The sequence below is a fragment of the Rhopalosiphum maidis genome, chromosome 2, assembly GCF_003676215.2.
Source record: "Rhopalosiphum maidis isolate BTI-1 chromosome 2, ASM367621v3, whole genome shotgun sequence".
In the NCBI taxonomy this organism is placed as follows: Eukaryota; Metazoa; Arthropoda; class Insecta; order Hemiptera; family Aphididae; genus Rhopalosiphum; species Rhopalosiphum maidis.
In genome coordinates, this window is record NC_040878.1 from 21,389,164 (window position 1) to 21,415,303 (window position 26,140).

General features: G+C 31.6%; 1 protein-coding gene across 1 annotated transcript in view; it reads left to right on the top strand.

Moving 5' to 3' along the window:
* Window positions 1–25,927, top strand: part of LOC113552296 (neuropeptide SIFamide receptor-like) — a 38,515-nt gene extending 12,588 nt beyond the window's left edge. The window contains exons 3-4 of the mRNA XM_026955099.1: window positions 12,597–12,696; window positions 24,424–25,927. Coding sequence (XP_026810900.1) covers window positions 12,597–12,696; window positions 24,424–25,186 — 863 coding nt within the window. The 3' untranslated portion in view covers window positions 25,187–25,927. The remainder of the gene's footprint in view (window positions 1–12,596; window positions 12,697–24,423) is intronic.
* Window positions 25,928–26,140: the final 213 nt, after the last annotated feature.

Sequence of the window (26,140 nt, forward strand, 5' to 3'; positions counted from 1 at the left end):
TAGTATTGCGAAGGACCATTATACTTGCTGCACATTTGCGTAATATCGGTATATGACTTCAACTATATTATTATATCATATACACACACCACACGATTATGAGTTTCTATACTACAACTATGAGGTATTGAGGTCAAATAATATTCTATTTACGCCGTCCATAGTATTATTATGTACAGAGTGGTCCAACTTGATATCATAATATTATACTGTATAAAGATAACTGTATTTATTGAGTGAGAACGAAGCGGCAGCGGCACTACTCTGGTCATTTAAACTTTAGACGCTTATAAGTTATAAATAAGAAGTGGGTGGAAATTCAGTTCCATGACACAAGTAATGTGCAAAAAAAAAATGTTTTCATCCTCATGCGCCGAAAACTGTCCGAGTAAACTTAGGTTTTATTCTTGCTGTATTTTAAAACTTTTATAATATTTATTGTTAATACTGCTATAAATTATTATTTTTTAATATTTAAAATGTACATAATATTATAAGGATTTAACCAAGTTCCAAGGAGGAGCATCACCACTACCGCCCCTCCTCGACATTTCTGCTATTACTTAATATTACTATTTGCTTACTTATTATTTTTTTTTTTTTAAAGCGTTAATTTTTAAGTTATTAAATGTAAATTATAGGTAATTATTAAAAAAAAAGAAAGTAAAAACTTAAAAATCTTTACTATGACAAAAAAACTGTGAAAGTAGGATTAATTTTATTTGAAAATAACATGTTATAAATTCTTCAAATATGTTTTTTTCATAACCAAAAAGGTTCATCGATAAAATCCGTGTAGATGGCTTGATGGATCGACCTGTAGGTTTATGTATAATTTGTTCGCGTGTGTACGGTATGCATTGTAATAGAGCTCAATTATCTATTATAAGTATGTAGCTACATAATATAGACATGTTGTGATGGTTATGGGATTCCGCGAATGGGCATAAGTACTGTTATACAGGTCAGATTATGACCCTAAGCGCAAAGATCATATTATTATATTATACACACATCCCATCGATCATTATTCAATATGGTTTTGCACTGACATTCCGGTATCTCATTAAAAATATTATGTTACGTAAATGCTCGTCCGCCGCCGTGTTTGATTCGGATATTCTTTAGTATCTTTACGATCGTGTACAAAAAACTTGTTGTGCATAATTTCGATGCGCGTTTTGTTTTTGGTTGACGACTGAAAATGCAGATTATAGAAATACCGTTTAATACCGTTCTACAGATTATAGAAACACGTACATAATGCTACCCAGTGTTGTGTAACGCGAGAAATGATACGATCGAAAAAGTAAACGTCTCGAGACGTTCTCGCCGTTAGCCTGACGTTTGTAACCGCAGTAGTTTTCTCACATGTCAGCCGATCGAGAGGCGACCGAGGTTACCATAGCATGTCTCGAAAAGAGCCCCGTCTGGGTGCTTACTCGAATTTGAAAAAAAAATAAATCATTCGAATTTGATTGCATAATAAATATATTGATTATACATTATTATTGCCAGACGTAGGAATATTTCTTTCTTTTATAACGCTATTTTATAAGGATTTCATCACATAATATTATTATATTTCATACCGTAAGGATAATATAAATTGCATGCACGTTTTATGTATATAATAATAATATGTGTAAATATATAGTGTACAAAATGCGAGAATCTTATTTTTTTAACCGATAATACAATGGGGAATTTTTTTTTTTTTTTATAATATGCGATTATTTTATTAGATTGGAATACATGTTTTGAAAAAAGGAACCCCTCTATAACTTTTATATAGGCATTTTATCGGTTATAAATTGAATACGGAAGTTCCTTTGGGAGTCATTTTTGGAATTTTACTGCAGTAGTATTTGAAGAAATGTCTCAAAGTTTCTAACAAACAACAAAATTGTTGTCATACCAAATTAGTTTCGAACAAAATATCATATTTAATTATTCTTTTGTTCTTTTTCACGAAATAAATATTTTATTTCTGAGATTATAAGCTTTAGAAATTGAGTTAAAAGTACCTACCTATTTTAATATTTTTAACCACAACTATTTAACGAAAAAGTTCAGCTGTTCTTAGATGTGGTTTAAATCGATTTTTAAGGATTTAAAATGTTAACTTAAATTTATTATCTTTGTGATTTTATTTAATCTTAGTTTTTTGATGGGAGAGAAGAGGATTTAATTTTTGTCTGTGAAATGCGAATAAAACTGCTTATAAATTCAATGCGAAATTTTTCACGGAAATTTTCTTACAGCAATTCATAAGTACCGAAAATGGTCACATTTCTTTCTATAACCGTTTGAATTTCAAATTTTGAAAAAATACCAGATGTGTTTTATTCTGTTATAAAAACATTAATACGTTGATATTTATTATACATTTCCAACAAACTGCTGATACGTTTATGAATGTGCGCCAACTAAATTTTTATGATACGTATATTAAAATTAAAATAATTTAGTATAATTTCAAGAATGCGATTTTTTTAAACACTACACGTGTTCCGCAACACCAAAATCGCTTTCAACACAAGCCCAATGGGTTGCGTATTAAAATCTAAAACGTTGGTAATAATTATTTTACTCTCCACCGATCGATAAAAACGTGCTCACGTAATCGTTACTATAATATAATACGATCGGGAAATAATGACGTTATATACGCGGATTTAGATTAACCAGAAAACAACCCGTCGAGTAGACCTTTTTATGGTAGGTCCTCTGGAAAGGTCGTAAACTGGCCCCCTTTTATATGGCCGAGGAGCAGTTTGACATTTCGCCGTCCAGTTTATATATACGTAGCTAGGGGATTTAATTTCCATATATGAACGCAAACTTTAATACAATAATCAATATGAAAATATTATTGAGCATTTAGTTGGTTCGTTTTTTTCTGATTTTTTTTTTTGTTTTGTTTTTATGGCACACATACAGGAAACTAACTCTGTCAGTGGTGGCCAAATGTGATTTTAGGCACTGTAAAAAAGAATATTATCGTCTTTCGAAATTGGTATATGTATATATATATATATATATGCGATAAAGTATAACAAATATTATTGCATGGAGATATCGTCAATAAAACAAACCAAGGAAACAACGATAATAATATCGCAATATACATATACACATATTAAACTGTATCGCGCGGTGATGAAAAATCGGTGTAAAAACGCAAAATGCGGCGACGACAATAAAACTTGGAAATTTATCGAAAAGCCGTCGGGGCGCCGTTTTAATAATAACATAACGATGCGCCGCCGCCGTCGTGATGATGATGATGATGATGGTCTGGAGCCTTTTCCTGTTTGATGTTGGTTGGGGAGTAGTCGAGCACAGCTGACTGTTGCGATTGGCGATTGAGTTTCAGCAGGTTTTCTCCGCAAACTCGACAGTAATATAGTAATATATTACGCGGCTGTTGTCGTCATTACTATATTATTATACCCGGTCGATTTTCTTTCGATATTCTCTATTCCTTTGTCGTCCTTATATAAATATAAGAATATATTATTATGCATCCAGCAGGATCGTCAATTTATTTTTACTACAACTCCAGCGCTGGCCATTATCGAACGTTTCCGCAGTACAGACATTTCCTCGGCTCACGTCACTCTAGATACCTATGAATGTAATATAAATATACTATATATATATTGTGTATACTGTATACAACTTCCGCCGCATTTGCTTCCTATTTTCAGCGTTCTGTCCGCATCAGAGTTTATTGACCGGAAGTGCGTGCGGGGTGGTGCCACAACCCCACACCACGACGGTTGTCTTCTCTCTCTCTCTCTTTGTCGTGACATCGCGATCTTCATTTTGTTACCGGAAACGCGACTGTCTTGATCCTATCGTACTATGTGGGGTTCGTGAAATTTCCGGGAGAATATATTATTGTAGGGGAGCCTGTAGAGGAGGGTCATCCGAAAATATTGGACAATTTTGTTGGCATAAAAATCTCAATACAAATATGAATAAATGGAAATTGAGAAAAAACATACACCAAAAAGGCGATCCCGTGAAAAAAAAAGGTAAACGGGTTAAGACTGCAACCTGTACATTTTGAATAATGTTTTCATGTGATACACGTTATACAATGTATATAAGATACCCACACTGGCAAGATTTAATTTTTTTTACATCGCGTTATAGTATGATTATACTTTCAATACCTACTACGAATGTGGACTGTTTAAAGTAATTAATAAAATTACATTACCTAACCTATTGCTAACGTAGCGAACACTTGGTCGCTCTAAATCTGAAACACATTTAAGCGTACATTTTAGCAAGAAGTTGAAAAAATAACATAACATATGTTTTTAAAAATATTTTCTATAATTTCGTCCTTTATTTTTGCATGTTTTTCGATTCTCAGTATTTTAAATACGATCTGTCTAAATTCGTTATGTTTCGAGAATAACAAGACAATAACCAATTATCGTTTATATTTTTTTCGAGTTGTAACATAATAATCTATCAAAACATCTGCTTATGAACACCTCCCGATTGCGAAAGTCCGAAGCCATCTCTGCCGTGTGATGGACGGCGGATATTTTGAAATATCTCATTCGATAAATACTTGCACATTTCACTTCACCGATAACGGAATTTTACATCAACATGACAGTAAGCAGAGTAATAATTATTTTCCTTGATTTATCTCCGTTAAGCAAGGCGTAGATATATGGTCACAGATTATTAGATTATGCAATACAATACAATACAATACAATAGGTATTGTATCGTGTTTATTCTGTAAAAAATTCCATTTCTATAATAATTTTCAAATTCAAATTATAGCAATACCCGCTGATATTCATTTGAAAAATTCAAATCTTTTTTATTAATTTTCCGAGAATTTTTTTTACTCGCTTAATAATTGTACACTAAAATGTATTACAACGGGTATTATGATATTTTTTAGTGCTTTTTTTATTAGCCATTTTTCATAATTTCTGCTGGTTTTAAAAAATGTAGTAAAGTGTTGTTTATAAATGTGTTTGTACGGTTATTATTACCTAACCTGACCCACGTATTCAATGCTCATTTATTATTATTAAAACTCACAGGTTATCGATAATATAGCAGCGCAGGTATACGCGATTCCAAGTATCCGTGTTGGTTTTAATAACAACGATGAAAATTATATAATAAATATAATATAATACACTTATAATAGCCGTCCGTCTCGAACACATATCCCACACCGACCCAAATCACCTAAATTAAATCCGTCGTTTTAATTGTTTGCAAGTTTGACGTTTTTCTTCGCCAAAACCTAAATAAAAAGGTAAATCAAACGAATTGGTTGTGTTTTTGGTTTATTCCGCGTTTGGTGCGGACGTGATTCGTGCACGGCGCTTGCGTGACGAACTTTTAAAACCGTAGCGGCCTACATAATAGTATTATGTATTGTACACGGCCGTTTGTTATAAAATATGCACACACATATACACGTTTTGTGTTTATAATATATGAATATGTTATGATGCACAATTTGTGTACGGTCGACCAATTATTATTGGTTTAATTCTATTGATATCCGTATGGTAACAAATCGTTATTATTGCCGTTCGAATGTCATCAATAGTCATTAAAAACGCCGGTAAAAAATGTCGGCTGTAATAATTATTTTGTTTTTTTTTTTTTCACCGGTGTTCGCATCGTTCGCGGTATTGCGTGTTTGCGCCGGAAACATATCATTAATAAATTGTCAATCCAGCCCGCGATTATTTTTTGACTATCGTTAAACGGGCAATTCCGGCATACATGATAATGTTATGTGCCTAATAATAACAATGCGTGTGCGCCGCAGTAATAATATCGTATCGTATAAATATTATATAATATGTATGTATCTAATAACTATTTATCTACGAGTGCAACGATGCATACCACCTACTCGAATCGGTGTTTATGACATACCATATTATTTTTCTATTATTCATCAGCTGCCTAGTCCGGTCACAATTATTCAGGCATTTAAAAAAAATACATATTTATCATATTATTATAACCGTATCATTCGTAGGTAGGTAGTGAACTACGAGCACACATGCGGCAAGCGCGTATGTAATGAAATTACTTATTTTTATATCATTTTAATACTTTTAACGCGTTTCCAACTATTGCTTGAGAATACATTAAAATCACGGATTTGTTCATCAGTAAATTACAAGCTCGCGTCGAAAAATATACATCAATAGTAAGTTTGCGTATACTTCACGATATTATAATTATTGCGTATAACCTTGTTGCCCCGAAATTTAAATGCGGTGGTGCCCGCGGTACAGATTTGAAAACCAGTGATAAAAGTTTAACATTCAATTACGTAATAAATGAGTTAGTGAATTAAAAAAATATGCAACTCGTTGGAATTTAGGTACCATAAACACTTAAATCATACGCAAATGTTTTATACCCCACAACAAATTGTTTTATAAAATGTTTACTTAGAAAACGTCACAAATAGTTTTAATAATATAATACCATAGAGGCATAGACTATTATTTAATTAAATATTAACAACGAGTTTGCTGCTTTAGTTTTTTTTTTTTCTTACGAAAACCCCATTGTTATAGCAAGGCAATTTTTCATCGATTTATAAGTTTCGTTTTTTTATTACAAGATTTCTTCTTCAATAATTTGTCTAAATAATAATCGGTATAATACAGATTATAATAAAACGAGATAAACGAGCTCCGCAGTGCAATATTATAAGTAACAATATACAGTTCAACTTTCGGAAACTCTGCGTAGAAAAAAAAATTAATTTAATAGATAAGTATGACATTTCAGGGTGGTTTAAAAAAAATAAAAAAATTTTCGGTGTATCAACAATTTGAAGTAGGTGTAAATTAAAGTTACCGTGTAGTAATGAAATAAATTACTTACATATTATCTTCAGTGATAAAAATAATAAATATTTAATATAATTTTAGCTAATGGGACATATATTATGTTGTATATTTTAATTTTTCAATATTGATTAGAAATCTAGTAAATCGAAATACAGTGTATATTATTGTAAATTATAATTGTCCATAAGTTCAATAGGCACCTAATCTAGATAATTTTATTTATGATTCCTTGATGATATGTAAAAACCGAGAAACGTATGGATTGTGTTATAAATAATAAATACAATAAATATTTTTAAGCTATATTTGTATTATTAATAAAACAAATTAATTAATTTACATTAAGTTGGTTACATAACAAGCATGCAGAAATGTTGAAGTGTAGGTATTATACTTATTGTATGTATTTTGGTTATAACATTTGTGTACAGTTTTAATAATTGTTGTTTGTTTGTTTCCGTGTTTAACGTAATTTTAGACTTTTGATATTACACTGGTAAACACATAATTAACATGAAAAAATCACACTTTGAGTTTCCGGAGTTAATACTTTGGTCTCGGCTGAATTGTTGAGTTTGACCCGGTGACCTCGTTCACCCGTACACATGGCAAGGCGTACGCCCTCCCCAAAGGGCTGTTTGCCGAACCGGCCTATAAAAATCGGTCGATTTCGCCAAACCTTAAACCAGGCGATTTTTATCAAATAACTCGTATTTTATGAGAATCCAGAATACACAAAATTAAATATTTTATTAATAACCCAAATTCAATATACAACTTTTTTTTTTATTAGAATACGTATACAATATTAATATGTATACAGAAATTTATGTGTATTAAACTTTAACATGATATTCTATTGAAATATCACGCTTGACAAATTCAACAACAAACGTACGAATGAACGGAATAAAAATAACATAATATTAAAGTGACGTATTGCATGATTTAAATACATATTTAATAACGATACGTGATTAAACATTCCCGCGAAACGATTTCCGTGTTTCACCGTGATTTGAAGAACTTTGAAACGAAGCTATATTATTTTTTTATATATATATATATAAACGTATTCATCGTAAACATACATTAATTTTATATCGCCTGGAAATATGTATATATATTTTTTTTACAACAGCACAAAATCGAATTTCGAAAAGAATATTTTAATTTTAAATATATAGGGCGCGGTTGTTCCGTAAAGCTATGGCGGACAATCTGCAGTACGGTCAACCACCCTGCATATAGGTTAATAAATAGGTAGTAAATCAAATTAGCATAGTTGATAATATAATGGATAAACATGAAATGCACGCGAAAAAATATGATATTCTCCTTAAATAAAATGGATGGGAAACGATTTGCGTATAACACTGTAAATCAAATTACAAATCACAAACCGCGCCAATGTCCGTTCGGTTATCTTCCTTTTTCACGAGTACCTATATTATATTATAGCGTATTATTTATATACCAACACCACCGCCGATGATCCGAAGATGAAGTACGATTTTTTTTTCCTCGCACCTCACGATATTATTATATTATTAGATTTGAAGTCGGAAAATTGTGCAGGAAACCGCAATGGCTTACCACAGTTACCACCATATAGGTTAGCAGACGGGTGACCAAAATAAAATCAACATTATTATTATTATTGCGTCTAGCATGGTTATCAAAATTATTATTATGATTATGATTATTATGGAATACCACGCGAGGTGAACCTACATTTAAAACCCATGTTATACATTATGATCATAGTATAATAATAATAATACCCATGTAATTTTTCCCAAATATTAGTACTCGGTAATATCCAAAAAAGTTATTGTAGTTATTACTATTCTTATTACAGTTGTTGTTATCGATTTTTTTTTTTTTTGTTACCTTCAAAAATCAGTTAAAAAAAATCTCAAAATAATACTATTACATAATATGAAATTTCTAAGTAATATACTGTTCTGACGCATTTGCCGGGCTGTAGCTCAACATAGATTTCAGAAAAACGCAAAAAATAATATTTTACACTGTAGGGTCATTGAAAATTTGCGTCACAAGACTTGCGAGAATTTCGTTAGGATCTGATACGATATTTGCCGGTTTTGGAACACGAAATTTCGCAAATCTTGCGCTATGGCACAGAATCAGTGAGGTAAACGTTCGGCTAAGCACTTACAATAAATAACAGTAATATTACACCGTAAACCATTATTTCAAAATCGATCTTCAATATGCCATATAATATATTTTACTTAATTAATAACATGCGAATACGTCATTATTGTGATTTGATGGGGAACTAAGTAATAACTAATAAGCATACAATTCGTCGGTATTAGGCAATATTATTCTACTATAGTAATACTATATATATTTCTAGTTGTATAAAAACAGAGTGGTACTTATTTTAAGCGATTTTTTCGGATGGTATTAATCGTTTACATAATTATTTCAAGTTGTTGCAAATGAAGCATTCATGATGTTTACTATTCTTCATCATTGTAATTCAAAAATTTTTTTTTTTTAATGCAACATACATTTTTAATTTATTTTACTTAGAATTTCAATATACGTATAAAAATAAATTTTGAGCGAGTACACCTAGTTATTATTTATAAGTATTTTAAGTTTCTATGGGTGAAGTTAGAAAGTGGATTAACACTTTTCGAAGTACTGTCTTTATAAAATCACCTTGCACAATATGCTATTATTTTGGCGTTTGTGTCGACCGTGTGTCGTCCCTTGTACTCATATTTATAATATATTTTATAGGTAGGTTACAGCTGTTTACACGTGTGTTAAAATAAAAAATATCGTCGTTATATGAAAATAAGGCGTAGTTCGTTGTTGGCGTGCTGAAATTGTTGGAACGCTGGCGAAACGTGCGCGCTGCAAGAATAAAATTCAAATTACGTGTAATCACATTTTAGATTATTTTTCAAAACTTCTATAATATCATATAAACGCAGACGGTTTTAGTTAAATATAACAAATCATTACGGCGCATGTCATTTAGATCTAATTCAATTTCTCAACTCCCCTTGTAGTCGCGATATTGCAATTTACTGGCATATTACGTTTACAAAGTAACGTCAGTCGAATCGTTAGTAAATAAAAAAATAATTTTAATCATTCTCTAAAATTGTAGTTTACTTATCATAAGAAATATTAAGTATAAAAATATTGTTCTCAATGACCATGCCGTTTTATATACTTATTCAGCATACTATATTTTTTGTATACCATCGTTTTGTCTATTTGTCATGGAAAAAGCAATATTGATTTCCTCTCATGAAATTGGATTTGGTTAAACTAACAATTTCATACCATAAGATAATTGAATATTTAGACCAGTTTGAAGGTGCATCAACTATTCATGTTATCTATATTTCTGGATAGATCAATAAATTTAATTTAAGTACCTACTTTTTTGATGTGCCTTGTACATTATATATTAACCTTTGACAAACTATACAAGAAACTGTCTTACAAATATTAAAAATAATTCAATATCAGTATACAATTTATAAACGCAGAACAATTATTAACATTATGCATTTTATATAACATTTAAATAAACAAAATTACGTTACCTATTATCAACTATACACATTTTTTTCTTAAAAAAAAAAAAATTCCTTAAAATCCAATAATAAAATGTTTAATAGTTGTGGGTTTTATAATATAATAAGTATATGCGTATAGGGTTGAAATTAAGTTTTGGATTATTTTTATTTCACTTATAATTGTATTTCGTAAAATTTCCCATCTTTCAAATACTAAAAAGCAACACTACCTATCAGACATTCAAATAACCGTGTCCACCCAACAATAGGGTCACGATCAAACACGAATACACGAGTCTGATGGCGTTGTGTAAATACGTATACAACGCTGAACGACAGAAACGACACAAATACGAGATGGTCTTTTTCCCCCGGATAAACTTTATTGTTGCAAATAAGACATGTCGCAGCATAGCGCAACTTGCCCGTTTCATCTTGACGGTTGGTCGACACCTTATATTCACGTTTTACATAATATCGCAGCTCGCCATAATTAATATATTATACGATTTTACTTTGAAAATACATAAACTTCGTTAGCATACTAATAAAATCTATAATAATTTATAAAGAAAATTCTATTGTCGATCTACTGAAATAATAAAAAAAAAAAAAACCACCTCATCGAACGCCACCGACCGGCAACAGACAAATCGCTCGAGTGTATTATATTATGCTGTGTAATATAATATCTATATGTGTATATGCGTGAGAAAATAAAACAATAAACATTAGATATAACGGTCCACGGGCCGTTACATACAATATATGCAGAGATCGGTATTCGACATTAAAAATAAAGGGAAAAAAGCCATCAATATTTTATATTTTTATTATACTATGATGTTTTGTACCGGTACTTACATCAGGCAAAACAAAAGTAATTTCTCATCCGTCATTATTGTTTTTGTTCTCAAACATGCATCTTTAATCTTTAATTTTTGACTCGATAAATAATGTTTGAAAAACATACATAGTTTTTGGTAATATATTTGATGGTACACATTTCGTAAACGTTATATAGCCTAGGCAACTAGGGTAATTTGTTTTTTCCTTTTTCTGGATTTCAGTACAGCAACACAAAATCTGAGTTAAGTGATTTTCGTATTATTGAGTAACAACAAAACAATAATTTTATATCAAATATATAGTACTCCCTTGAATAACTGCGAGATTAAGAAATTATTTGCATATATTATGTAAATTCAGTTAAAAATTTGCGTGTGCTTAACTATAATTACCTAAGTATATAATAACTATATTTTTGTTAGAAAAAAAACTACGATTAAAGTATTAATTATCATATTTTATCATGTATCCATTGAAATGTCGTACATTTTTCGTTTTTATTGTTTTTATATTTTCTCTGATAGAGAAAATTGTCATTAAGACTATTTGAAATTTAATAGAATAATACATTTCGTACATTATTTTCTGTATTTAATGTACAATCAATAAACATATGAAAAAAAAAAGTTTATTTTGTATTACGACTATTGGTATTACTACTTTTTGACAAAGTGCTAACGAATTTTAAGGTTATTGGACAAAATAACAATGGAAATAAAAACTAAAGAATTAAAAGACATTTTAATACATTATTATTATTATTGTCGTACTTACATACTATTTCACCGGGAAGACCTTTTTGTACTCGATTCGTTGACCATGACTCAGAATGGTCGTAGATCAATTTCTATTTGTTACAAAGAAGATTACTTTTTTTCTGGAGTTTATCCTAGCGGGTTTTCTTTTTACGTGTTTTACATTGCATATAATATATTATGTTTTAGAAAAATAAAAACGATCACATTTCTATTCGAAATAATTTACATACAAGTAAGTGAGTAAAAAGGTTCTCGCTAAGCGCGTACACGGATAAAGTTATATTCATTATTCTTTCTGACAATAGCAACAGCAATAAAAAAAAATTATATTCTAAAATCTACAATTGTTTAACGAGACGTCTTGACGATGATGAAGTACAGAAACGTGATTTTTTGACGACTTGATCATAATAGGATATCTACTGCAGTTGCGGTCTTTTTATATATAATAAAATATATAAATAATAATAATAATAATAATATATTCTATGAAAATGTAATCTGTCAATAAAATATCTTATATTGTTTCTTCTTGTTTTTAGCGTGGATCTTGGGATCGTGGATGTGTAAGATCGTGCCGTATGTCCAGGGAGTTTCAGTGGCAGCGTCTGTGTACAGTTTGATCGCCGTTTCAGTAGACAGGTTGGTATACAAAAAGTTTTTTTAAAAAAAAAAAAAAACACTTAATAATTAGAGTTTAACTGATACCATCGATGCATGTTCTGTTGTTGTTATTGTTGTTGTATTTTAAATGGACGTTAATTGACTCACGGGTTTTAATGCGGTACAAATTACAACGAATTAAAACATTTCGTTGTTAATTTATTAGTTAAAATATATTTAAAAAATAATAACTTACAGGTGTGGTTCCGTGTCAATGTGGCGCTATACTATTATTATAATCGCTTTACCAACGCACATTTGATGTACTGTTTTCATAAACGTTTTGCACTAACTATAATACCGTTCAATAAAAAAAGTACTTATTTATTATACCTACATTTTTGAAAATAATATAATAATATTATATCATCACGTATTGGAGCACATTATTTTCAGTGTGGTGTTGTTATTTCCGCTATCGCAGATTATCGGGGTTCCATACGATTAAACGAAAAAATGTTCTGAAAATTCTCAATTTTTCGTCAAACTGATTTGTAATATTTTTTTCAAATCGATTTATGCCGTTGAAATAATTTCACTAATAAAGTTTTTCTTTGTTTATTAATAGAGATTTGGTCATTAAAATGTTCAATAATGAAATCTGGTCTGCTCATACATATTAGAGTTTTAATATCTACTCAAATTAAGCATGTATACAATTGCATACATTGCAATAAGTTCGATAAGTAGCATTGTAGCATAGAATATATTATACAATCGATTGACTTATGTAAACAGAATCCTATATTGAGATTGCTTTGATTTAAATTTACTGCGCTCTGCTATAAATATTCTAAAATGAGTTTGTAGAGAATATATTAAAAAATTGTACAATATTGTGTATTGAAAATATACACAGAAGAAAATAAACATTAAGGGAGAATTCATCATATATTTTTGATCGCGAGGCGTATAGATGATAGTCTACTGAACATACACGATAACAATATTATTTAAGTGCTTCGTTACATGACATCGGTTTAAAACCATTACTCTGGTAATTTAATGTAGTTTCTGGTGTTATTAGTATAATATATTTTTTTTAAAAATGGTTTAGGCTATATAATTATACGTTATAACATAGAATTAACTAAATTTTACTTATAGAATAAACATATTAATATTAATAGGAATGTTGTATGTGTGATGTGTTCAATATATTATGAATGGTTCACCGTAGGCCTGAATTGGGTTAGGCATATTAAATGTTTAGAGGGACCGGGGATCGAGTAAACCAAGTTTCTAGTTCTATGGCGGATTCTTAGTTTAATAGACTATTTATATATGTAGCTTATAGTCGTAGTAAAAGATTACTGTTATTATGCGACAATGAATCAAATATCTGATTGTCTTATTCGAATAATCAATTATACGTGGTAATTAAAAAAGAAAATGACTGAATATTTTTTTTAATTTCAAATATTTAAATGCAACTGAAAAAAGAATGCAATATTTTGTTTTCTTCGGAGTTTGTATGTTATTGAATTATTATATATTATATTATGTATATTTCGTTATATATACCACTATACTTAAACGTATTAAACTTTAAAAAGACAAAAGCGCGCTCAATCGTGGTTTTTAAAATTGAAATAATACGTTTGAACTTTACTAATAAGTTTAAAAAATGTATATGACACTACTCTGATTAAAAAAAGAGTGTAAAATATACACTGTAGAACAAATAAAGTAATTTGTAGTACTTTTTGTTTTATATTAAAAATGTACTGATATTAAACTTAAATATACTATAATATATTATGTTCTTATACTATTCACGTGATGTTTTTATTTTCGTGTTCTGTTATAATAATAACAAATTATTTCACTACTAAATTGATAATAATTACATCAAATAATCGCAAATTCAGATATTTATATAAATAGCATAGAAAATCCGTTGTAACAATAATACTGTAATAAATATCAACAATATATATATATATATATATATACATTTAGAAGAGTAGCCATACTACAAACTTGCATGCGATCGATAAAATAGGCACCATGAAAGTTCATAACAGTGCAAAGGCCTCTTCTTACAAATCAGAAACATACGCGTGTGCAGGGAACTATCTAGTAACAATATGATCAAATCTTAACTACTGTTTTTAAATGGTCCACCACAGTCGGATATGTGATTGAAAATTCCCCCACCGCAATTGTTCAAGAATTTTCTGGTCCATGAAAATGTAAGCTCTCCTCTTCTTAATTTAAATACCATCATATTGACATTTCTGTCCATTCTATATACTTAAGCTTTTGTATTAATCCGATTTAATTTTCCTCGCGTGTTTATTGGTTATTACATTTTTTTGTAAGGGTAGTATACTTTTTGTTGTTATTCTTTTCATTTTTACCACGGTAGGTATATATAATATTGTATAAATTGGTGAACAGTATTTGGATAGCAATAAATAAAAACGCCAAGTATACAATGTTATGACCATCATCATTATTATATTATATCAATATAATTGTATTTTGATCGAAAAAAACATTTTTCGGTTAATTTTTTGAAATAACATCATGTATGAAAATAATAGTATAGATGAAGAAGATCTGTGCACTACTGTGTGTGTGCAAAATAATAAATTACGTTAACCAAAGTCGAACATCAGTAATGGACGACTGTGTGGACGGGCAATACCGGGTGGACGGCTACCGGATGAACGGATACCGCCGGGCGGACGGCAACCGGATGAGCGACGGCGGCGGGTACGGCAACCACGTGGGTGGCCAAGGGCGATGGGTGCGATTGGATGACGGTCGACGAGCGTACAACGGAAGCCGGATGGTGTACGACTGCCGGAATGACCGGTACGACGGGCACGTACGGTGCTGCGGTGGCAACGGCAACCAAACACAGGACTAATGCGATCTAGAAAAAGAAAAAATATTGAATAAATCATTAGTGACTTTTGAATTCCAGTTGTAGCAAAACTTAAAAGAAATAGTTCCGTTTACTGCGAGCTTGTAAATTATTCGGCTACTATTAAGTAGGCATTTAATTCAATTTAAATTGAACAATAAAACTGTAAGTATTGAGACTAACCAGCTTACCAAAGAACGGTTGTAGTATATGTCGATTTGTGTTAAATTAAAAGTGTACTAACTACCGTCCCTAATGAAAAAAGCTTCGGGTACGACGTTGTAAAAAATATTATACCATTGCACGATCTTGCGCCCCCGAGATGAGATTACGCCTATGACTGAATAATATATTCATAAAAACTACGTTTTACGAAAAAAAAAATCGAGCGGTGAAAATACTAATGTGAACTAAAATATAATGGGTACTTAAAAAAATACAAAGAATCATTAAAAGCCTCTATACGCGTGAAAACCCACTAATAGCTTTGTTTGTTTTGATCTGTAGTTGTGATTACTAAACAGCTGAAAAATGTAAGTTTAAACTTTTAAAGTTATAACTTATATAATGTTTTGAAATTCACGTGTTTTTGGTGAAAATTGTTCAAGATAGAAAAGTACTATAAAGAAGCATAAAACAGTCATTGCCATTATTGATTGAAAAAAAGGACACATGTGGCACTATACAAAAAGGTCAAAATTGTATATTCCCAACGGGGTTTGACACAAATTTCGAAAGAGACATCTATTGATAAATTTTCTGGGTAACCATTCGCGTAATATTAAGTTCCGAAAATGCAATTTAAGAAGTAGAATAAAAACGTGCATTCAATACTATTCACGTGTCATGATTTTCAATTGAATACTGGTTTTACCGTACAGCGATTAATTTCCAAAAACGTCTATTGTCATACTGCAAAATCACGGGTTCTCCTTTAAGTGCTAAGGATAAAATAAATGCAGAAACTGCATGTTAAAATTTAATATAATGCAAGATAATTATACCATATACCTCTGTGACCCATCACCTGAAATCTTAACCTAACCACGGTCAAAGTCTGCAGAGCTTGTAATGCAATTTAAAATACTTTTTCCTCGATTTCGAGGATAGAACTAAAAAAAAATCACCTTACAGTGGGTATTGAGCGATTACCACTACCACACGCATATACACAACGCCACGTTTGGACATTTTACTACGGGGTAAAATGTTTCATCTGATAGACACACGCCTAAAATTCTTTCATCGTCGAGTTTCCAAAGGCATATTCAATAATATAATATGTTCCGTACTGGCATAGCACACTGGAAGTGTGGCGAGTATGTTACTATCGAGTGTAAAAAAAATTCAACACAATTTTATAGTCCAATGACGCGTATATTGACGCGGTAGTGCATCTTGACCTTTTCACGAGCATTATAAATACACGCCCACACCGAACTTTTTTTTTTTTTAATACGTGTACCTATATTGTAATACCGCGCACGTGTACAAAGATAAGCACAAAAAAATCTACAGAACAGGTATATATGTATATAAATGTATACATGTGTGTGATGGCTGATGGGTGTACCTCTATAACCCACACGCACACAGATATAATATATACTCGTACATATAGGTAGAGTTGCGATTGCATTTTTTTTTTCCTCAACTCATAAACTCCATATCCTTTATTGCAATGTTTTTATATTACATATAAGTGCTACTATACACGAATACATAGTATATATATATATATACGTAATATTTAAACACACCGGCGAGTGTGCATGCGTATAACTGCAATGGTAAAGTATGTGTGTGTGTGTGTGTGTGTGTGTGCCGTGTGCGTTTCGTTACTGAAATTGATTGTTTGTCAACTCGACGGCATAATGATTTACGCGACTGTGGTTGTTTTATACCGTAGCAACCGCCGCCGCCAACCCTGATGACAAAACTAGCTATATATATGACCATAATAATTTATATATACATAATATATATAAATGTGGGTATGTGTGAACCGCTATGACGATGACTACACAACACAGCAAATAATAATATAATAATATATCATTGTTGTTGCGTGACATTATTACGACGTCTCTAATGACCGCTACAAGTACGACTACTGCAGTGGTTACTGGTTAGGCGTCCGAACGTTTTAATAGGATAATATTATTACAAAGCAGACATGTTTGAACGACCCTATAGCACTTTAGCCGCACAGCCATCACGGTATTGTCGGACATCGTCCCCGACCGTCAAGACCAGAAAAAGACGAAAACGGCTGTTTTGGCACATGTTTATAAACAGAAAACAGCAGTGAGCCAGTAAAATACCATCGGTGAAAACGTGTTATTTACGATAACGCTCCATATCGTATTAGAGTAAAACGTCCAAAAAAATAGGCTAGTGAACGCACATCGTGCACAATAACGCGCGACCAGTCCTTCTCCTTATGGCGCCACTGACATTCAGTCTGCAGGCATAATATTCGTACATTTATGAGATATATTTTCATCGGCCTAGGGCAGTACTCAATGTTCTGTACAAGATGTCATACTGTATGTTATTTTTCAGCCCTAAACAAGATATGGTCTTCGAAATGATACTGAAATAATGTGATTTTATAATTAAATTATAAATTTACAACTATTAATTATACTGACATATTTTACATAATCCAAATCGTAAAAAATAAAAAATTATAAAAATGATTAGATAATACAATATTATTATGGTAATAATAACATTAACGATTAAAATATTACAAATCATAGTATCATATTATGATGTATATTAATTTTATATATCAGTTATGGCATTGATTTGGTACATTATAAAATAATTGTACATTGCAACATTCAACTTATGTACTTAACTCGTATATTCGTAACACTCCTCGGGTTATTCAGAATAATATAATACAATACCATATGTATATCAAGCTCGTGTGAAAATTGAAATGAATAAACTAAAAAGAAGATATCGACTTCGAGAGAAGACAGTCGACGATAATAATTATAATAATACAGATCCGCTGCAAGTGAAAGTTGTCCAATCGGGACCGTACTATCCTATACTATCCTATAACAACCGCAATTTGTTATGAAGTGGATGTTCCTAGGTTTACATTTATCATAATTTTTAATCACGAATTTAAAGAGTAATAATAGTAATAATAATAAACACGATCGGCGATTAAAAATTAGCACTATAATATCGTGTCGCTTACCGTTAACTTCATGGTGATGATTGGAAGAGTCCGCTGCAGAGACTTGTCGTGTCGTTGGGATTTTCAACTTGTCGTTGTCGAACACGAAAAGAAACAGTACTGTGTCCTGACCACGTCTGTCCCGGGGTTTTAAACACGCGCCACTGCCGTCGAGTTCACCTCCGCGGCCCAAATTTGGCCGCCGAACTTGCAACCATTTACGGCCGTCCCGCCGAACTTGACCCGTTAGTGGTACGAAATACAAGTGCGCGGCCATGTGACATCGCCACCGCCGTGCGTACACGTGTACGTGGAAACTGGCGTCGGAATTTGTTTCCCCATCGTCTATACCAAACCGGACACTGGCGCAACCGTTACCATTTTTGCCAGTGGTTCGACGGCGTTTTTCCATCGTCGTCGTCGTCGTCGTCGTCGTCGTCGCCGCACGACCGCCGTAAACCACCTTGGCCCAGCCGCAAATTGTACGACGACGACTACGACGACAACAAAAACAACAACAAAAACAACAACGACGGCGATACAATACCTGATTAACAATATAACAGCATTGTGTGCGCACTTGAGCTGTAGATGCACATGAACGTATCGCACTGGACCAGCATAAATTGGAGAATTTTTTTTTTTTTTTAGTAAAGAAAAAGCGTAATAAATAGTTTTTACAAATGCCGTCCAACACTCTTATATCTCTCACACAATTCACCGATAATACAACTAAATAAGGCACGACATATAAATATCATATTATGACTAAATATTGTCTTTGAATTTTTGTAGAATTGTTAAATTATCGAAAATATATCAACTTATTAGTACTTATTTCCAGTAAAACTTTAAAACTGTTACAATATTAATATTTTAACTACAAGTTACTAATTACATAAAACCCATACAAAAAAATAATATTCAAGCTCGAGCGTAATGTTTTTTTTTTTTTTTTTTTTAAATGATGTGTTGTAATAATTTTAAAAAAACAGTTGGGGAGGGAGTAAAATGAAATATTTCGTTGATTATAAAGTGTTATAGGGGAACTGCCCATCTTTCCACTTCCAGAATACACCTATATTGTGGACACAGAGTATTGTGTTCTATGCACACTTTTGTCGTCCGACGAATTTGCGTCCAGTATATATATATATTATAATTTTAAAAGAACAAAGCTTATAATTTATTTAAGTATCTCCTAGGTCATCTTATTGTGTGCGTATATTATATATTATGATCTTAACCGTAAACGTATTATGGTTAGTGCTGCTAATTGTTTACAGATAAACTTATGTCATTAATTTGTTTTGAGCGATCCGCCGATGAAGTATACATTATGACACAAACGTAAACTCTGCAATGACGTTAAAGTTTTTCATATTTTTGTTATAAATAAACATTGCACCATATGCGCATATATATGTGTGTGTGTGTTAAGTTTGCACTTGAATGATATAATACTCGTAATATCAAACTAGCCGAAGTCAAAGATTTACAACTTTGTTTGGTTAATTTACTTTTCTGAAATTGGATGTATTTTTTTAATTGTTTGTTATTACCGATGCATATTTACACAATTTCATAACCTAATTATTGTGATTATATAATTTTAATAAAGTCAGCAATTTTTCCACAAGAATATTATTTTTGTTTTAAAGTGGTTGAATTAGCTAAAAGTTAGAAAGCTCGAAATCTGCTAATCCTGCGTATTGTATAAAACGAGAGATAAGTAAAACTTTAAACAAATACTCGAATCGCGACCTAAAATACCCTGTATTTTCGTACAATTTCTTAGGGTTATATTTTTAACATATTTTGCAATAAAAATATCAATTAAAGTATATTTAATGGTTTGTTTAATTTTTGAATGCGTAAATATTTGTGTAAAACTAAACAAGTATGTGGCGTGCATAATTAACTAAACATGATCTGATATAGTTTGTATTATTAATATACCTATGGTGCCGCAATTACTTAAGGGTTTTCAGTGATCACGATAAACTATTGATTTTATATTTTCGTGCAACAATATCATGGAAGACAAGAAGGTCAATGGATTGTTTTTTTGTCCTTACCATCACCCTAGCCGGAATAATGTATAGAAACAATAGGAAGGTATATTTCATATTTGCATTTGTTTGTACAGCAGCCATTTAAAACAATAGCTGTTCTCAAACAAAATATGATTTATTTAAGAAACAAAATCATACATACATTTTTCTATTTTTACATTTATACGTTTGTGTAAAAACGAGAATTGATATTCCACTGTAATGATAATGGAAATGAAATAGCCGTAGCATTTCATAATAATATTACATCAAGCCTTTGAAATCGTTATGATTGAGTCTACATACGAGTAATAGTAGCGAATAACTTATTACGCAACATCTGAATGAGAAAAACATAATCGAGCATAATAATTATTTATTTCTGATAAATAAAATATAATTGAAAGCCGTGCGTCGAGAAAGAAATGAGTTGTAATAGAATGAATAAAAAAAGGTTTTAATCCTTGGATTCATTTTAAAGTTTAAATCTGATTTGGCATTTTATACTCGAATAATATGAACAAAAACGTCGAATCTTGGTTATCATAATGTATTATCATCATCAGCATCATTCACTGGGTTAATAAATTGACCAAGTTATTATTTACTCAACATTTTACTGAATAATATGTAATCACTGATGTTTTAAAACAATTATTTTGCAATATTTTTGATTTTATATCGATGAATAGTATTCATTAATTTCTGATAATGAAATACTGTACTGATGAAAATATTATTGGATTTTATGCTTAAATAACGTGTTTAATGTGACTAATAGATTTCTATAAATAATTATAAACCCCATTATATTTTTTAATTGATATTACTTTCGTAAGCGGTATAATATTTAAGTGAAAATAGTGATTATATATTAGTTATGGAATATAAAATAATTCTGAATATAATATTGTAACATTTACGCTATTTAATTTATTAATTAATATTCATTTATTTTATTTTATTTTCATATTTTTTTTTTCTTGTTTTAAGCCAATAATATTCATAATAAACCTTCTACAAATCCATAATTGACGTTAGAAGTCCAGTGACGGAATATCAAAACCGTATAGTTCAGTGTGTCGTATGATAAAAAATAGAGATAATGCGTCACAAGATGAAATAAATGTGTAGTATTTAGCAGATGATAATAACACGATGTCTGTTTAAATTTATTTAAATGACTGTCTAATATATTATTTAAAATTATTCTAAATGATCGTTTTTCTTTGATAAATTATTCGTAATATTAGTATATATTTAAAAGTCGAAACAATGACACATTTCGTTTATAATCTGGTTGAAAACTTTTGCGGTAGTAACGTTCATAAAATTAAAATATTGTATCAATTGGTAGTATAGATGTTTGCATACTATTTTAAAGATGAAGAATTACTATTATTTTTGTTCTAATTCAATACTATGTAATATTTCAAATTTCCTAAGTTTATTAGTTATTTTAAAAATACATAGTTATTAGTTAAGTATTCGTATTAATATATTTTTATGATTAATCAGCTTGTTTGCCAGGAATAATATAGCAGATTTATTTAATATGACGAGTACTTAAATGAAAACTATAAAATAGTATAAGTTTGTACACAGTTTTTTCTTTCCAATTGAATGTCAGTTTAATAATAATTTTTAACGAGATGAAATATGAAAGTACGAGTTGTCATATAGAAAAAAAAAGCATCTGAAAAATAAATACCGTTTAAAAGTGTACATTTAATATTATTCGCTGTACGCCGATTATACCGAACAGCTGTATAATCAAACGCAGCTATGACGATGAACATAAAAAAATTTACTCAAATATTGTACATCGTCTTTATAAAAGTGTACATAATACTATATTAGTTATATATATTTTCCGTTTTAGACGGCATCGGGCTGAGCATTTTTCGTATTGTCTTACAGTACCAGGCGACATATTTCAAAGATGGCGATGTTCTATCGAATAGGCCATATACGTTTGGTCACACTTTCATAATAATATTATGTAGTTGTGGATCGCCGTTTGGATCAGCACTATTATTACATAATATATTGTTATGTGTAATTTTTTTCTTGAAGTCTTATAACAGCAGACGCACATTGCGCACGCATTCTTCCACTTTATTTTTTTTTTAATTTTAGTTGTATAATATATGTTATACACGAGCCCCCTTTGTCAGTTGAAAAAGTATTGCGCTCAAAAACACGAGTTTTTATTTCAAAATTTGTTATTATTTGACTGTATCAGTATATTGTCATACTCGTCTGTATAGTACTATAGTAATAGTCTCGATACTAGCGTATTGTATAAAGGTAAATTGTCTTTAAATGCGACGGCCCCTACTTTTGAACCGTAAACATGATGTCATAGATTCTTGTGCGCGTCAGTGCGTGTTTATTATAATGTAGGCCTTCCTTAGAAACGTCAATGGCAAAATCATTCGTCTCCTTACAAACTGGACATTATAATTAATTTATTCGGATACCTTGTTATTTATGTGATTTTCAATATTGGGTTGTTGATGTCGTCGTTGTTGTTGTTGTTGTTACCGTTGTTGATTGGACGGGGTAAAACCATAACATATTTTGGTGTGTCTATCAAACCGTAATGGAATTAACAACGTTCTATAACGCCGCCAAGGGCAATTACAAAGATCATAAGCCTCAAATATTTATAGTAAACAATAATCCTAACGAATAAGGTAAAACTATAAGTATAATAGGTTTACGGGACAGATAAAACTAAAACAAATTATACTTTTTGCGATTATATCAGATTAGCGTATTTCCTATGAATAAAATAATATTGTACAATAATTGTATTTGCCGAGAAAATACGTTATTTACTCATAGTTAAATTTTATAAAATTATCTTTTAAATTCATCAAACGCGCATTATTAACTATAAAGTATACTACGACTAAGGTCCGGATTTCAATGCAAAGTGCATATTTTTTTTTGGTTGATCTTAGACAATACTTTCCAATTACATAATTAATTTTATGTAACGAGTATTTCAAAGCTAAAAATTGTGTTTTGCATATAACGTTTTGTTTATGTTTAAAGAATTTTTACCATTGTTAGGTCATTTTGTTGGTTTTGAATGCATGTTCCTTCAATATACTATACAAATTATTTCGGATAATAGTGTATCTTAAGTGTTTGCACGTATTAAATAATAAATTATTGCTCAATACAATGCTGAAAATTTAGTAAGTAAGATAGGCTTCGAATCTTAATTTTAATTTTACATAAATATTAATGTATATTTTGATATATTTAGAATTAATATTTTTCCCAAAACATATGCGTGTCAACATCGTAGCAGCATCAAGTCAATTTTCAGTTTTTTTAATAAAATAATAAACAATAATTGTACTTTATTTATAAATTCCAAATTAAAATACCAAATTGTTTAAAAAAAAATATAATGCACGGCATTTTCAAGGTAATTTTCGTGGTAAAATGTATTTTTTAAGGGCATTCTTGACTATTTTTCACGGTTTTAAGCGCATTTAAATCCGGTCCCTAATTATGACTTATATATTATAATGTTGACACGGCGCTTACTCTGTTGTCAGGTTCCTGGCCATCTGGTACCCGCTGAAGTGTCAGATCACCACGCGTCGCGCCCGGTACATCATCGGCATCATCTGGCTGGCGTCGACCACCATCACCATACCGTGGGCGCTGTTCTTCGACATGGTGGCCATATTCAAAGACGCGCCGAGCCTGGAACTGTGCCTGGAGGTGTGGCCGGACTACCTGGACGGCAACCTGTACTTCCTGCTCGGCAACCTGGGCCTGTGCTACGTAGTGCCCACGGTGGCCATATCGCTGTGCTACGCGATGATCTGGGTGAAGGTGTGGCGGCGGACCATACCCACGGACAACAAGTGCGCGCGCATGGAGCGCATCCAGCAACAGAGCAAGGTGAAGGTGGTGAAGATGTTGGCCATGGTGGTGGTGCTGTTCGTCGCGTCCTGGCTACCGCTGTACGCGATATTCGCCCGGATCAAGCTCGGCGGCCGGCTGGTGCCGTGGGAGGAGGACTTCCTGCCGGTGGCCACGCCGATCGCGCAGTGGCTGGGCGCGTCCAACAGCTGCATCAACCCGGTGCTGTACGCGTTCTTCAACCGCAAGTTCCGGCGCGGGTTCACCGCGGTGCTGCAGAGCCGCCGGTGCTGCGGCACGCTCCGGTACAACGAGAACCTCCAGCACTCGGCGTCGGCCAGCGGCAACGGCGGCGGCAAGGCGTCCTCGTACTACATCACCAACCACCACGCGTACACGAAACGGCAGTCCAGCCAGGAGACGAACGTGTCGTACATATTCAACGTCTGAACGCACACGCGACGCTACGCCGCTCCCCGCGCACCACGCGCGAACGATAATAATTCATTACGATGCGTATGCCGTGCACATCGTCATCGCAGTAGTTGTTGCTCCGTCGTCGTCACAATATATAATAATAATAATAATAATAATAATAATAATAATGATAATGATAAAAATTATAATAATTATATCATTGTATCGACGGTAATGATCAACAATAATAATCACAATAATATGTAATAATAATTCGAAAGAAAAACCTCCTTCAATGACGTCGGAAGTGTTTTCAGGTCCGGCGGCGGGACGCTCTGTTGTATACTTTACCTGTGCCCCTTATACGGTCGTACGCGTAATACAATATACAGCGGTATAATATTATGATGTGTCGAGGGTTTCCCGCCGCCAAACATCCATACATTATCGATAATACAATTTTATACATAATAATCGCACACATACCACGTACTACCTATACGTATATTGTACTGCCGATGCACACTGTACGTGTACATGTTATGATTTGTAATAATAATATATAATAATAAATGTAACACGTCGCCATCTAAATATTATAATAATAATAATATAACAATAACGTAATCGTTTTAGGCGAAATTCGAAAACGCGAAATTATGCGCAATTTTCACACCTAAACAATAATATTATATCAATTATTATAATAATGATAAAAAAAAAAAAAAAAACAATATTATAACGTAGTCCATCGAAATAATAATTACTATATAATACGACACATACACTCGTACATAGGTAAATATATATATATATATCTGTATACGTATACATAGAGTGTATTAAAAATAAAAAGTTACGAGTACGTAATAATATTATAACAATATATTATTACGTACAATCGTCGATTTGCACGCTGTACATACACAATATATTATATTAGAGGGTGTACATTCAATACACTTTCGCAGCTTCCCTACATTACAC